The sequence below is a fragment of the Marmota marmota genome, unplaced genomic scaffold (assembly GCF_001458135.2).
Source record: "Marmota marmota marmota unplaced genomic scaffold, marMar, whole genome shotgun sequence".
Taxonomy (NCBI): domain Eukaryota; kingdom Metazoa; phylum Chordata; class Mammalia; order Rodentia; family Sciuridae; genus Marmota; species Marmota marmota.
The window spans coordinates 147,803-163,037 of NW_025999897.1; the positions used below are offsets into that span (position 1 = coordinate 147,803).

General features: G+C 35.2%; 1 protein-coding gene across 7 annotated transcripts in view; it reads left to right on the forward strand.

Annotated features, from left to right (window-relative positions):
- Nucleotides 1-15,235, forward strand: part of Tlk2 (tousled like kinase 2) — a 109,752-nt gene that overhangs the window by 50,642 nt on the left and 43,875 nt on the right. For 6 of the 7 annotated variants that reach the window (XM_015504783.2, XM_015504784.2, XM_048798112.1 and 3 more), the window contains 3 exons: nucleotides 7,884-7,979; nucleotides 9,305-9,397; nucleotides 14,697-14,807. In XM_015504783.2, the coding sequence (XP_015360269.1) occupies nucleotides 7,884-7,979; nucleotides 9,305-9,397; nucleotides 14,697-14,807 (300 nt within the window). The remainder of the gene's footprint in view (nucleotides 1-7,883; nucleotides 7,980-9,304; nucleotides 9,398-14,696; nucleotides 14,808-15,235) is intronic. The other variant, XM_048798114.1, reaches the window with a different exon arrangement.

Sequence of the window (15,235 nt, forward strand, 5' to 3'; positions counted from 1 at the left end):
GGGGGGGGGGGGGAGCTCAACTTAGGCCATAAAAGAAATTCCAAATAACACAAGATAACGTTCATGAACTATCAAATTGTCAAGGATTAATAAATTTGATAATTCTCAATGTAGGTGATAATAATGGAGATGGGTAGTTTTATACTAACTAGAAATTAATTAGAATAGTCATTTTGTTAAGTTTATATATCCTTGGGTCCAGAAATTCCATTCCCATGAAACTACAAAGATTTTTGTTGAGGTATTTGTAATTACAAAAATTGGAAGCAGTTTTCCTCGATAAGTGTTTTAGAGGATGTAATCTCTATGTTAGTAAACCCAGTGATCATTTCTCAGAATTCATCCAGCATTTTTCATTAGCTATAGGTGAATTGTTCCCTTCTCCCAGAACCTCTCAACATTGGCATGTTCCAGGACTCAGTGTTCCTTTTTATTCTCCTTAACTTTCTATTTATTTTCATCTCGTTTCTTTGTTTACTAATGCCTATCACCTATGTGCAGAGGGTTCCTTTGTGTATGCTTGTAGTCACATCTCTGCCCTGAATTCCAGCCCTATATAGTCAGTTGCTTCTAGTCATCTCCTCTTTCTAACAAGCATATCAAATTTAACATATCCCAAACTGAACTCCATTCTGTTCTTCCACTCAAAACCTTTTTTTCCCCACAGCATTCCACATCTCAATATTGTCAAGTCTTCTTCTTTTTCAGACTAAGACTCTTGGAGTCATTCTTATCTCTCTCTTATCTTCTCTTTTTATTATACCCCAAATTCAAAGCTATCAATAAATCTTCAGATTATGTTTAGAGTTCTGCTCCCACCTTACCCCCACCAACTATTGCCTCCATTCTAAACCATGTCTCCCTCTGAAATTTTGGCCTTCTAATTGGACTCCTTGCTTCCACCTTGATTTCCCTTTTAATCTCTTTGTGACAAAACATGGTGATTTTATTGAAACTTTAAGTCCAAGCCTGCCACTCTACTTTCCAAAAGGTCTTTAAAATGCCCCTATGTGGTTTGTCCTCCGTGTCCTCATCTCTTGTAACTATCAAGTTTCATTCACACTGGCTCCCTTTTTCTTCAGATGCTACCAGCAGTGCTCTTACCTCAGGACCTTTATACTCACTGTTGCCATAACATTGTTGCCCTAGATATTAGCATGCCTCCTACTCGCTCAGTATTCTTGGTCTGACTAGACTGTATGAAATAACAGTTCCTCTCTGACTGCCTCACCCAGTATCTAGCTCTAATGCCCTGCTTTGTTTTTCTTCTTAGTCTTATCACCAGCTAACATTCTTATAATGTACTTCTTTGGGTGTTACTCTTGAACATAAGCTCCACAGGTCAAAGACTTTGCTCTGTTCATTTCGGTATCTCCAATGCCCTGAATGGGATTTGCTCTGAAAGGAATTCAGTGTAATTATATGTTGCATGAATTAATAAAAGCACTTTTCATAGATGGGGTTGTTACATAAATTATAATACATTTATACGGTGGAATGCTATATAATTGACAAAAAAGTGAAATAGCTGTGTATATGCTAAAAATGAAATATCTCTAAATGTGCTGAGAAAAATAGTAGGTGATAGAATAGAAGGAATTTGATCTTTTAATATATAAAATTATGTAACATAGGAAATTTGTTTTTTAAATCAATGGGGAACGAGTGAAAATCCTTGCTCTGTACTCCTTGGAGAGAGAACCATTACTGACATTTTGTTGTTTAGATTTTTCTATTGATTACCATTTTAACTTCAAATAGTATATCTCTTATTTAATCAATTTTAAACAAGATCTATTTACTCCCCATATGAAAGATAAGCTTAACATACTCATAATGTTTACCTAGCCTTCCTTTGGTATCTTTCACGTTTTTAGTCATTGTTACTAAGTGTGTGATATTTAGTTTATTATTTTACCTATAACTGAGTCTTTTTCTATTCTGAAAATTATTCTAAAAGACCTGAAAGTGATTGAGGAACTTTTATAATTATTATTATGTTTCATTATTGGGCATTGCAAAACCAAATGATTTTATTGAACTCTTTGAGAAGAAAACAGTCATAGTCATTGAATTAGTTTTTATTAAATGAAATAATTTGTCAAGGTCTACTAGATCTTTTTCTTTTCTTTTTCCCCCTTTAATGCCAGGCCTATTATTTCCTTAAAAGCTGTGTCATTTAATATTATTCAGATGTAATTGAAAGTTTGAAACCTCCCACTCACCCCCACACACACACACAAGAATCAAACCCAGGGCCTCTCACATGCTGGGCAAGCACTCTACCACTGAGCTACAACTGCAGCCCCCAAAACTGAATTTAAAAACTACTACTACTACTACCACTACTACTACTAATGATAATAACAATGTAGTTAGCTTTATTTATGCTGATGTATATAATTTCAGAATTTTTGACTTCCCCTCTAAATAATTTAACAGGCATTTTCTACAAAATAGTTACCTTTTTCTATATACCCAAATTAACATTGTCATACTTTTTTGAGATTTATTATTATATATTTAAACTAACTTTTTTTTTTTTTAAAAGATTTTTTTGTTTGTTTATTTGCTTTGGTACTGGGGATTGGACCCAGGGGCATTTTACAACTGAGCTACATCCCCAACCCCTTTTTAAATTTTTTAAAAATTTAAGACAGGGTATCACTAAATTGCTTAGGGCCTTCTAAGTTGCCCAGGCAGATCTTGAACTTGGATCTTTCTGCCTCAACCTACTGAGTTGCTGGGATTACAGGTATGCACCACTGTGCCTAGCACCATACTTCATTTAGGGTTTATTTTAATGTGAAATAGAACTTTCCTCTCATCATCTCTGCTTCTTAGACTATAGTGACATAGTTTTACTAGAAAGGCAGGATAAATGCTTACTTTTTTACCCCTTTAATTACCAATTTCAATTTTTAAAATAAAATTTTAATTTTTAAAATAGGGAGTTGATTATAATATTGGCTTCATCAAATAGTAACAAATAGCTTCCTCTTTGATATCATTATGACCTCATGGATTTTTTCTTTCTTTCTTCTTCCCTCCCTCCCTCTCTCTTTCTTCTCTTCTTTTTTTTTTTCTTGGTGCTGGGGATTGAACCCACGACTTCGCACATGCTAAGCACGCGTTGTATCACTGAGCTATATCCCAAGTCCTGGCCTCATGGATTTTCATGGATGTACATAAGTAAATATAATCATTCTTTTTGTGCCCATCTGGTCTTAGCTTTATTTATCCTTTCATCAGTTGGTGGACCTTTGAATTATTTCACACTTAGATTATTATAAATAATATTACTATGAACATTCATGTACAGGTTTTTGTTTAGATATGTTTGTTTGCTTTCTTTCTTTTTTTAATATGCTGAAGAGTGAAATTGTTGGTCATGTGGTGTATTTTTGAAGAACTACCAAACTGTTTTTCACAATAGCTGGACCATTTTATATTTTGATCAGCAGTATATTCCAATTTCTCTACATTCTCACCAATACTCCCACCCCTCGCCCCCTTTCCTAGTAACTGGAGTTGAACCCAGAGCTAATGCATGCTAGGCAAGGACTTTACTGAGCTACATTCTTGGTCATTTTTTGAGTTTTTGTTTTGAGGCAGATTCTGAGTTGCCCAGGCTGGTTTTAAACTTGTGATCCTCTTGCTCCAGCCTCCTCAGTCTCTGGGATTACAGGTGTGGATTATCATAGGTGGCATGTTTTACAGTTTTAAACATCTAGATTTTGCACTTCTTTTGTTAAGTATCCTTCTTGATTACTTGTATTTTAATAGTATCCATTTAATTTAATTTTCAGATTGGTGATTGTTAAGAGGATAGAAATACAGTGTGTGAGTGTGTGTGTGTGTGTGCGCGCGCGCGTGCCAGGGTCTTGTGCATGTGAAGCAAGCACTTTATCAACTGAGCTATGTCCCTGCCCACATAGTTTTTTTAATGTTGATCTTGTATGCTACAATCTTGCTGAAGTCTATATGTTAATTCTGATAGTTTTTTTAAAAGGATTTTTTGCATATAAAATTGTTTCATCTGAAAATAGTCAGTTTTACATGCTTTCCATTCTGGGTGCTTTTATTTTGTTTTCTTGCTAGAACTCAAAGTACATCATTGAATATAAGTTATGAGAATAGACAGTCTTGCCTTGTTTCAGCTTTTAGCACAAGCACGAAGTCTTTGAAAATAAGTATGATGTTCATTGTGTATTTTTCAAAGATGGCCCTTTTGGGGGGTTAAGTTTCCTTTAGTCTGAGTTTGTTAAATGTTTTTAACATGAAAGAGTCTTGAATGCTTTTTCTACATTTATTTAAATCAAGGTATCTTTTTGTCTCTGAAGTCTACCCACCATTTTATTTTCCCATTAATAGTGCTTACCATGTAGTAGATGTTTTACTCTGAAATTTTCCCTTTTTATCTTAGAAAAATTTTATTTTACTGTCTCATTCTTTTCTTTTGTTTTCTCTGGAAAGCCTAATAGAGTATTGGAAAACTCTGCTTAATTCATAGCTGCAGTGGCACCAGGCTAACTGGGCAGATTGTGTTATCATTGTCCTAGGACATTATTCTGAAATTTGACTTTGTGGGAAAGTGGAAGCTATTGTTTTTCAGTTTTGCATTTCTGGTGTTTAACACAGGACTTGGCATAGAGGTGCACAATTAATGCTCAAAATTAGAGCATTTTCCCCATTATGGGCTCATGTTGTCACATTAGGATTTTATATTTGTATATACCTTTTACCTTTTAAAAACATTATTTTCATTTACATTTGCTTTCCTAACAACTGTAGCCCACTTCCTCAGTTAACTTTTACACTTCTTATCATATGTATTTTTACAGAAAGATTTTAGAAGTATCCCACTAAATCATATTTTAGTACTATCAGTTTGCTGGAAGAAAACTTAGAAAATGAGCATTTTAGCAAAGTCTCCCTATCAAAATCTATAAATTTATAGAAGAGCCCTTTAGTTCAGTCAAATTTATTTAAAAACAAATATGAAAATAAAAGATTGCAAGAAGCAATCTAATGATAACCGAAGGAGACAATACTTGTATTATAGTGCAGTGTAATACTTAAGGTTCTTAATGATGACTCCTAATCAGTAAGAAACAGTTGGTTTTGCTGAAGTTTAGAAAGGGTACAGATAATTTTCAGTTGTTTGGAATCACATAGACCTGGCTTTTAATCACAATTCTGACATTTACTGGCTGCACAAGTTGTTTAACAGCCTCTTTGAGGTGAGTTCCTCTCTTTTACCTTCTCTGAACCCTATATCAGTCTTTTCTCTTTTCCTAGCATCTTCTTCCATGTTCTTTACCTGGAATGATTCAATCATCTCCTGTCTTTAACTCTGATTACCTTCAGATCTTTAACTTTTTCAAGTCAACCCCTTTATTCTAGATTAGCTTTCATATCCTATTGTGTGGTGTTAAAGTACTTCTCCTAATTGTAATTTTGCATTTGTTACAATTGTTCTTTCAACAGTTTCTTTGCACCCATATTTGAGTATTCATTAAATCTTCTCTTCATTTTTAAGTTTCATTAAGGCAAAATAAGGATCAATGGTTTATGTTCATCTTCTTCAGCCATGTGTCACAAGAACCCAACACAGTGCTTAGATAAAGGGACTACTCTATAAATAGTCAGTGAATGAAGAAATAAAAATTGAGTTAGTTATACTGCCCTCCTTAAAAGACTGTTGTGATACTTCCATGAAATAATGTGTAGGAACTCATTAGCTTACTTACCACCTAGCTGTAATAGTTTGCTCTGGTGATTAAGAGCAGTTATTGTGGATGCAGACAGCCTCCAATTCTAGTTCCCCCACTTACTAGCTCTGTGATCTTACATAGTTATATGTAAATATTAATATTTATCAATACATTTAATTATTTAATAATTGATAGTTATTAATAATATATCGATATATTTATTAATGTTGTATATATGTAGTTTTTTGTTTTTCTGGGTGATACTAGGGATTAAAGCTGGGGCTTTGCACATGCTAGGCAGGTTCTACTACTGAACTACATCCCTAGCCGATTTTAATTTGAAACAGGGTCTTGCTAAAGTTGTGTATGCTGGTCTTCAAGTCATGATCCTCCTATCTCATTCTCCTGAGTAGCTGGAATTAAGAGCATGTACCACAGTGCTCAGCTGATTTGTATATTCTTTTTTTTCTTTTTTTTTTACTATTTATTTTTTAGTTGTAGTTGGACACAATACCTTTATTTTGTTTGTTGTTATGTGGTGCTGAGGATCAAACCCAGGGCCTCAAATGTGCTAGATGAGCACTCTACCACTGAGCCACAACCCCAGCCCTGATTTGTATATTCTTTATCTGTAAAATGGAAATAATAAAAAATTCTTTATAATACTTTGTAAGGATTACATGTGACAATGACTTTGAAGCATGTAGCGTATACTTATTACTCAATAAATGGTTATATTACTATTAATATAATAATGAGTAAGAGCAATAATTCAAAAACTTAACCACTGAGCCCCACACACCAGCGCTTTTTATTTATTTATATTTAATTATTTGTTTGTTTGTTTGTTTGTTTGCTTTGAGGCAGGGTCTCACTAAATTGCTGAGGTTGGTCTCAAAATCGTCCTGCCTCAGCCTCCAGGGTCACTGGGATTACAGCCATAACAGGATTATATTTCAGTGGTAGAGTGTTTGCCTAGCATGACTGAGATTCTTGGGTTTGATCCCTAGTGCTACAATAAATAAATAATAAAGATGCTTTAGAATGTTCAGTTAGCAGTGAGAATATTGGAGATTAGCCTAAAGTTTTATACACATAGTGTTTATGGATAATATTGGTGTATTTAGAGAGTTTTCTGAATAACAGTTTGTAGTCCTTTCTGTCTGTACTCATGTGTATCCCCTATGCATTGGATGTTTCACTTGCCTTTTCTGATAAAGACATGTTGAAACATAAGTGAAAAAAGCAAATAATTATTGGAGGAATGTGGGGACAAGTGCATGGAGTACTGTATGCGTGGCATATGTCAAGGGCATCTGAGTGGCAGGCCACTCCCCTCATGCTAGGCACATGAGTGGCAGGCTGCATACCCCGTAGGCACAGCCCTGGGCGTGAGGCCATGTGTTATGTAGTCCCTGCGCTTGTTCCATGGCCCACTTCTCAATTGTTCACTGCAAGGACACTTAGCAGAAATTGCATTGGTGGCTGCCTGTAATCTGCTTAGCTACTGGCTGAGTATATATACATGGTAACTGCGCAATAAAATCAGACCTGCTTCCTGCTTGGTTCTCTGGAGGTCTTGATTAGCGACTTTGCAGCCACAGTCTCTTCTACCCTGTTCTGTGGACATCCTCGCTGGACAAGAGAGCGCTCATGAAGGAACTGTCCATTTCTGTAACTTAAACATTTAAAAAATTTATTTGTAAGTATTTGATACTTTGAATCCTATTTAGAAGGTTTGGGGTATAGCTCAGTAGTAGGGTGATTGCCTATCATGTGAGAGACCCAGGCTTCAAAAATAAATTAATTAAATAAAAATAAAACCTGTTTATAGGAATATAGTCTTAAGCTACCATATCTAGCCCTTGTATCTCATTCAACTTGTTTTGCTTTCACCTTAACCTTGTGGCCCTGACTTCTTCTTTTTTTTTTTTTTTAAATCTTTATTTTGTTGATTTATTTTTATGTGGTGCTAAGGATTGAACCCAGTGCCTCACCTGTGTGAGGCAAGTGCTCTGCCTCTGAGCCACAACCCCAGCACCCCTGACTTCTGACTTTTATCAGATAGGATTTATTTTATATAGAAGTAATTGTTTGTATTCATAAAAATGTTTGTGGAGAAAGCTGCCAAGCCTTTCTGTGATTGGTGATATACCTTTATTATAGGCTCAGCAAAACAGTCCCTCTTCCACAGGATCTGGCAACACAGAGCATTCCTGCAGCTCCCAAAAACAGATCTCCATCCAGCACAGACAGACCCAGGTACGTTGGGGGTTGATAAACAGTGGAGTAGTTCTGCTTAGGAGTAAACCTAAACATGTAGAAAATCTGTGATTCCTCACTTGATCTTCCCTTTATATCTTTGACTGTATCTCTTTTGTGTGCATTATATTCAGAATTTGCATTATGAGTATTTAAAGTTTTTGTAAAATGTGCAATAGCTGTTTGAGGCTTTTCTTTACCTTTCTGGTGTATTGTAGCAGAAATGGTTTTACTTCAGCATGGAAAGAGTATACACTTTGAGGTCTCTAGGCTTGGGTTCCAATTCTGGTTCTGCCGCTTATACTTTGTCTTCCTGGGCCTCAGCTTCTTTTAGAAGAAATTATCTGTAAAATGTGGTTGATCCTTATTACCTCAGACAATGTTTACAAAATGCTTATTAGGAAAGTGCTTACAGTATACTTTTGATAAATATAATTACCTACTTTCTGGAACTAGTCAATTTATGTATTCCTTTACTTCCCTTGCAAGACCGAGCTAAACTTAAGTTGTGCTATACCAGTATAATTTCCTCGATAAACAGTCTTCAGAATTTAGGGAATGTTGTGAACATTTAACAATTGTATCTGAAAAGTATAATAGATATATCCTCCCTTTCTAGTGTTGAGTTAACCAGTAGTATATTGGGTGTTCTTGCAGCCTCTTTTGGCACTCTGTTGCTTTCAAGACGGGAAGCCTAGCAATCTAGAATTTCTTATCTTAAAACTTATGTGACCCTGTGGAGTTTAATTTTATTTGAACCACCAGCATCTAGATGGTTAAATAGACTTTTCCCCTTCTGATTGCTCCCTATTTCCACTAGATGGCATGTTTGTTCCTTAGAGATTTTTGGTCAAGTTGCCCTTTGAGTCCTTTTTTTTTTTTTTTTAATATTTTATTTTACTTGTTGTTGAACACAATACCTTTATTTTTATGTGGTGCTGAGGTTCAAACCCAGGGCCTCACACGTGTTAGAGGAGCGCTCCACTGCTGAGCCACAACTCCAGCCCTTGAGTCTTTTTATTCAATTCATTTCATTTTTAGAGTACTGCAGTTCTATTTTATTCAATGCACAGTAGTTTTGAGAATTTTCATATTTGATTCCAGAATTAGCTTGAGTTTTGACATGCTGGTGTAGTGAGATTTTAGGAACCCATAGTTAAGATTTGAAGATTGGGATGAGGAAAGTGAATTTAATATCCTGAGCCATATGATTCCAGGCCATTTTTGTAAGCAGATACTTTTTTGCAGAAAAGTAATGAGTCAAATGTGTTGACATGTATTATTTTGAGACTAATCCTAAATTTCTATTGCCTTTGTCTTTGTAGTCTGACCTCACAATAGAAAAAATATCTGCACTAGAAAATAGTAAGAATTCTGACTTAGAGAAGAAAGAAGGAAGAATAGATGATTTATTAAGAGTAAGTATTAAAATGTAAGAAATTTTATAAAAAGTACTGTTATATATGTTTGGATTATGTGCATAGCATGGAAATAATTACTAAAGCCAGATAATTAAGTTACTTTTCTTTAATCTGAGGGAATCTAAGTGGGAACCAGGATCATACATATTTTCTCAACAGTCTTTACAGTGGAAATCTTATGTTGTATATTTTAATATTTTTATTTAGAGAATTAGATATGTGGAATGTTATATTTCATCCAAAACTGTGGGACTAAGTATGTTTTCACATTTTAGGGAAATTATTTTATTCTTTAATTTAGAAAACTAAATTAACAAGGATTTTTTCAGTGCAGTTTTTATTTTGTGTCTTTCAATAACCTTGTCATCTAAAAATTTTTTGTGCATACAAAAGAAACACCTAGTCTGAAATTTACTTTTAAACACCTAGTCTGAAATTTACCTTTGGAAGATGTACCATGATATTTTCAAAATATATTCTGAATATGCAGCTTGGCATTATTGACCCACAGTTGTTTTTTTTTTGTTGTTTTTTTTTTAAAGAGTAAAATGTTTGCTGGGCACAGTGGCGCACACCTGTAAGCGGTTTGAGGCTGAGGCAGGAATATCACAAATTCAAAGCCAGCCTCAGTAAAAGCGAGGTGTTAAGCAACTCATTAAGACCCTAAATAAAATACAAAATAGGGCTGGGGATATGTCTTAGGGGTTCAAGTATCCCTGAGTTCAATCCCTGGTACTGCCCCCCCGCCAACAAAAAGAATAAAATGTTTATTGTTTTCCTTTTATAATTTTTTTTTGTAATAGAAAATACAGAATGATTAACTAGGATACACATTTTGTACATTTACTTTAGATAGTGTGTGTGTGTGTGTATGTGTGTGTATGTGTGTAATAGGAGATTGAGCCCAGAGGCTCTCTACCACTGAGCCATGTCCTCTGTCCCAGCCCTCCCTTTTATTTCTTATTTTGAGACAGGGTCTCACTAAATTGCCAAAGCTGACCTCAAACTTGTGATTCTCCTGCCTTGGTCTCCCAAGCCTCTGGTATTACAGGTGTGTACCACCATGCCCAGCCCTTCAGTAATTGTTTGAGCCATTCATAACATATACACAACTATTACTGATTTATAAATGAAATTGGCTAGCATTTTCATCTTTCCAGTGATTTAGAATGAATAGGTTTGACCTTTATTTGTACTAATGTGGTAATTTCTAACTGTCTCAATGGACTATGACATGTTAGAGTGGGAATCAGCAGCCTTACTTTGATCAATTGTTTTTATTGGGCTTTGGAGTATCATTTTGCCTGAATAAAAGGATGTTTAATAATAAAAATGATTTAAAATGACACTAGTTGTCTGCCTTTCGAAAGATTTTTATTTTTATTTTTTATTTCTATAATTAATCAAAATATAGGGTAAAATAGCTTATTTCTACTTTGTTTTCTGTAAGACTTAGCATTGATCCAAACCATAAATATGCTCTTTATTAATAAATTCTGTTATTATTACTATTTTATATGAGAATAATTTCTTACATTTGTGGGAAATTTTATGTTCAAATTTACGGAAATAGGTTTACAGTTCATTGTTGCTACTTTTTTTTTTTGGTACCAGGAATTGAACTCTGTGGCACACATCCACTGAGCCACATCCCCAGCCCTATTTTGTATTTTATTTAGAGACAGGGTCTCAGCCGGGCATGGTGGCACATGCCTATAATCCCAGGGGCTTGCAAGGCTCAGGAAGATCACAAGTTCAAAGCCAGCCTCAGCAAAAGTGAGGTGCTAAGCAACTCAGTTGAGACCCTGTCTCAAAATAAAAAATTGGGCTGGGGATATGGCTCAGCAGTCGAGTATCCCTAAGTTCAATCCCCAGTACCAAGAAAAAAAGCGGGGGTGGGGGGTCTCACTAAGTTGCTTAGTGCCTCGACATTGCTGAGGCTGGCTTTTTTTGGGGGCGGGGGGCATGCTGGGATTGAACCCAAGGCCTTGTGCAGGGGAGGCAAGCACTTTACCAACTGAGCAATATCCCGGCGCTGAAGCTGGCTTTGAACTCACAATCCTCCTGCTTCAGCCTCCTTAGCCACTGGGATTATAGGCTTATGTCACCACGTCCAATGTTGCTTTCATTTTTTTTTTTTAAACATGGCCTTTGTCTTTTTGTTTCATCTATTAATTGACTAAATTATTACACTTTTAAGTAATTATTTTTTTCAGGAAAGCTATGTCAGTGTTAAATTCTCTGTGCCCTTATAGAGCTGGGAAATTCTTTCCTTTACCCTTTCATGAAAAAGACAGCACTCTCTGTAAGATTTTTGTGTTATAACCTGTTCTGTTTCCCAGGTATCTCTTTCTCTGTGTCTCTCTATCTCTCTCTCTTTCTCTCACCCCTGCCTCCTTCCCTGTCTCTCTAACATACACACATACACACCTTTGATTTTTCTAGCATTTAGTGTATCTGAGAATCCATGGCCAAAGGAATAAACAACCTGTCAAATTTTACCAGGTTACATCTATGTGTGAGTGTCTCTATTTTTTATTCTGAAAATGTGTGATCATACCTAATTTACTGTTTTTTCCCCCTTTTTATTATTGATTTTCCTCTTTGGTTCCTAACTTCAATCTCTGATATCTTGGCTTCCTGACATTTTATGCTTCATTTAATATGATTGGCCCTTTCTTCTGGATCTTTAAAATGTTGTTTATCTTCTATATATTTTCTGCTATTTACTTGCAGTTCATGTGAATTTTGATTCTGTTATTTACATTTTTTTGTTACTCGCTTTCTCCCCCTTATGTAATCAATATACTTTCTTAACACACCCTGTATATTCTTTATGGTTTTTTGTTTCCTATTTCACACATATGTCTTGCATTTTGTAGAGTATGATGGGCAATATTTTGAAAATATCCTTTTAATATCTGTATGTGACCATTTGCCTCATTTGAAGCTGATGTTCCCTTTTCTTATTCAGAAATATATTCCTTAGGCCTATTTTTATTTATATCTTTTTCTCCAACTTTGAGTGAGGAAAGCCGTGAAGACTCAGCACCTGTTTTACATCTTCGTTGTTCACTTGCTTAGAGTTGCTCTTATTCTTGTTTTTATTGATTTGAGTGTTGATGGAATTGCTACCTAAGATATATGGAGTATCCTTTGGGTATAAATATTTCCAACATTTGGAAGGATTTTTGTCCAAAGTAACTTTGCTGGACTACAAAAGGATACGGTCTTGTTTTTTTCCTTCATAGCCTCATGAGGCTGGAGTATAACTCAGTGGTAGAGTGCTTGCCTAGCATGCATGAGACCCTGGATTTGATCCCCAGCATGGTGGGTAAAGGTAGAAGAATTGAAATAATTTGTGAAAAACTTATCCTAGCTTGGTTTTTGTTGGTTTGTTTGTTTTGTTGGTTTGTTTTTAAAGTTTATTTTCATTATTCAGAAGGCAGTATACTTCCTTAACTCACCCTCACCCTCTACTCCATTGCCTTTGGTGGTGGTGAGGGGCGGGTGCCAAGGATTAAACCCAGGGCCTCATTCATGCTAAGCATGGACTCTGCCATTTTGTTATACCCCCAACTCCTACTCCATTGTTTTTTGAAGGTTGTAATTTTATATGGATATAGATTAGTAGTAAGGGAATAGATCATGCAAAAACAAAGACACAGAGGTCCAACTGCCCTTTTTTCAAGTTGGTTAGAATTTGTGTTTTGAATCTAGAGGATAGGCAGTCAAGGAGAGAGACCATAGGTTTTTATATCTGCTTTCAGATATAAAATGAATCAGTCATTGATCGAGTTTTCTTTTTTTGTCAGATGTTGGGTATGGCTGTGCTGGGCACTATTAGCCAGTTTCCACTTTAAACATAAACTCATAGAAGTTGTTAGTCCAGAAACCATAAACATTTAGAACTTTTAAAACTCTCAACTGCCAGAGGTTAATTGATTGTAATTGTTTACTTGATTTCAGATTTCGAGGAAACATTTACCTTCTAAAAGTAGATTGGATTTCACATAAACATTACATGGTTGCTACTCTGGAGGCTGAGGCAGCCTGGGCAACTGAGTGAGACCGTATCTCAAGATACAAATTTTAAAAGGGCTGGAAATGTAGTTCAGTGGTAGAACATCTCTGGGTTGTATCTCCATTACCACAAAGAAACAAAAACCTATTATATCATCTTAGCTTCTTATAGGTTGTTTAATATGATTAGGTCACATTTGTCAAAAAGTACAATATAGTTGTACTTTTTCATCTTTAATAATATGGTCTCTACGACTAGAGTCCTGAGAAAAACTAAGTGAAGCATTGTGTTTATGGGGAGAATAGAACCATTTGAAGATGAAGCTGTTTCATACAGGTCACTTTAAAGATGAAGCTGAAAAGTCTCAAAAAGTGAGAGTCCTGTAATATCTTCCTTTTGTGCTTTGTACAGTTTCAGAAGTGCTTGAATCATTTGTTTGGAAATAATAGATTTTTTTTCACAATTCAAGGATGTTATAAGGCAGCATTATTTGCCAAATAAGTGCAGATCTTTTGTTTAATCCAAGAAGAATAAATTCAGGAGTTGCAAGTCAAATTTGATATTAGCTTAGTAGTTCTTACATTCTCTGTTATTGTAAGGAGGCTTGAATTTTTCAAAATGTTTAGCCTATTCTGTAGGCCCCTGACCACAGCTAATTTAACTGTGTATTTACATTCCAGCATTCTTGAACTAGATCCTATCGGTTAGTTCTGTGTTAGGTGGGCACAGGTGTGCCTGGCTTCTCTGGTAAGAATCATTTATGAAAATTCACCTTTCTTTTTCTTTAGAAATAGGAATTAGAAAGCAAAGGACAAATTGAACTTAAAGAACATTATATGGTTTAGAAAATATTCTGTACTTTTTTGTAAGTGCTTAATCACTTTCAGTAAGTATTTAATATGTATATTGTTAATCACCCCTCACACTAAATAGTCATGGATTTTTCTAAATTTTATTGTATTTTGTGATGGTTTAAGCACTTGTGATGTACACAATGAGTTGTATCTGGGTATTGGGAGGAGTAAAATATGATTAGTAGAAAAACATGCCTATTTCTAACAACAGAATTCATTATTGATGAATAGATATATTAAGTAAGATTAAAAGGATGAGTTATTTACCTTTTAAAAAGACTTGGTTACTTTTATCTCTTTGAATCTAAATTTTTATTTTGATTTAATAACAGAAATGATTTTTCTCTTTCCCTAGAAACTACTTTTCTATTAATCTGTCTTCTTTGGAGCTAATTAAAAACATGTTTTTCCATTGAAGGCCAACTGTGATTTGAGAAGGCAGATTGATGATCAGCAAAAGATGCTAGAAAAATACAAGGAACGATTAAATAGATGTGTCACAATGAGCAAGAAACTCCTTATAGAAAAGGTTAGTGCATTAATGGTGGCCTGAGCTCTGTATTCCAAGATACATAATGTATGTCATTGAGTGGCTTTTTACTTCTTACCTGAGATGAAAATATTTTGTAAAATAGGGGTTTTAGAAAAAGACTTCTTGTTTTTTGATAATTAGAATTATTTTCCTTGCATGAACATCAGGTGTGCACCATTGCTTCCGGTTTCTTTGCATGGACATCAGACCTAGCCTCCGGAGTGATAAGAGGGATATACCTTCTGGCTGTTTAATTGTTTTGAGTATGATATTGACAGCTTATTCTAGTAGAGTTTGGTTTGTTTCTTGATCGCCCCCCACACACTTTTTTTTTTTTTTTTTTTTGTGGTGCTGGGGGGTTTGACCTTGTGCATGCTAGCCTAGCATCTACCACTGAGCCATGCCCCTAACCTAGGGTTTGCAAT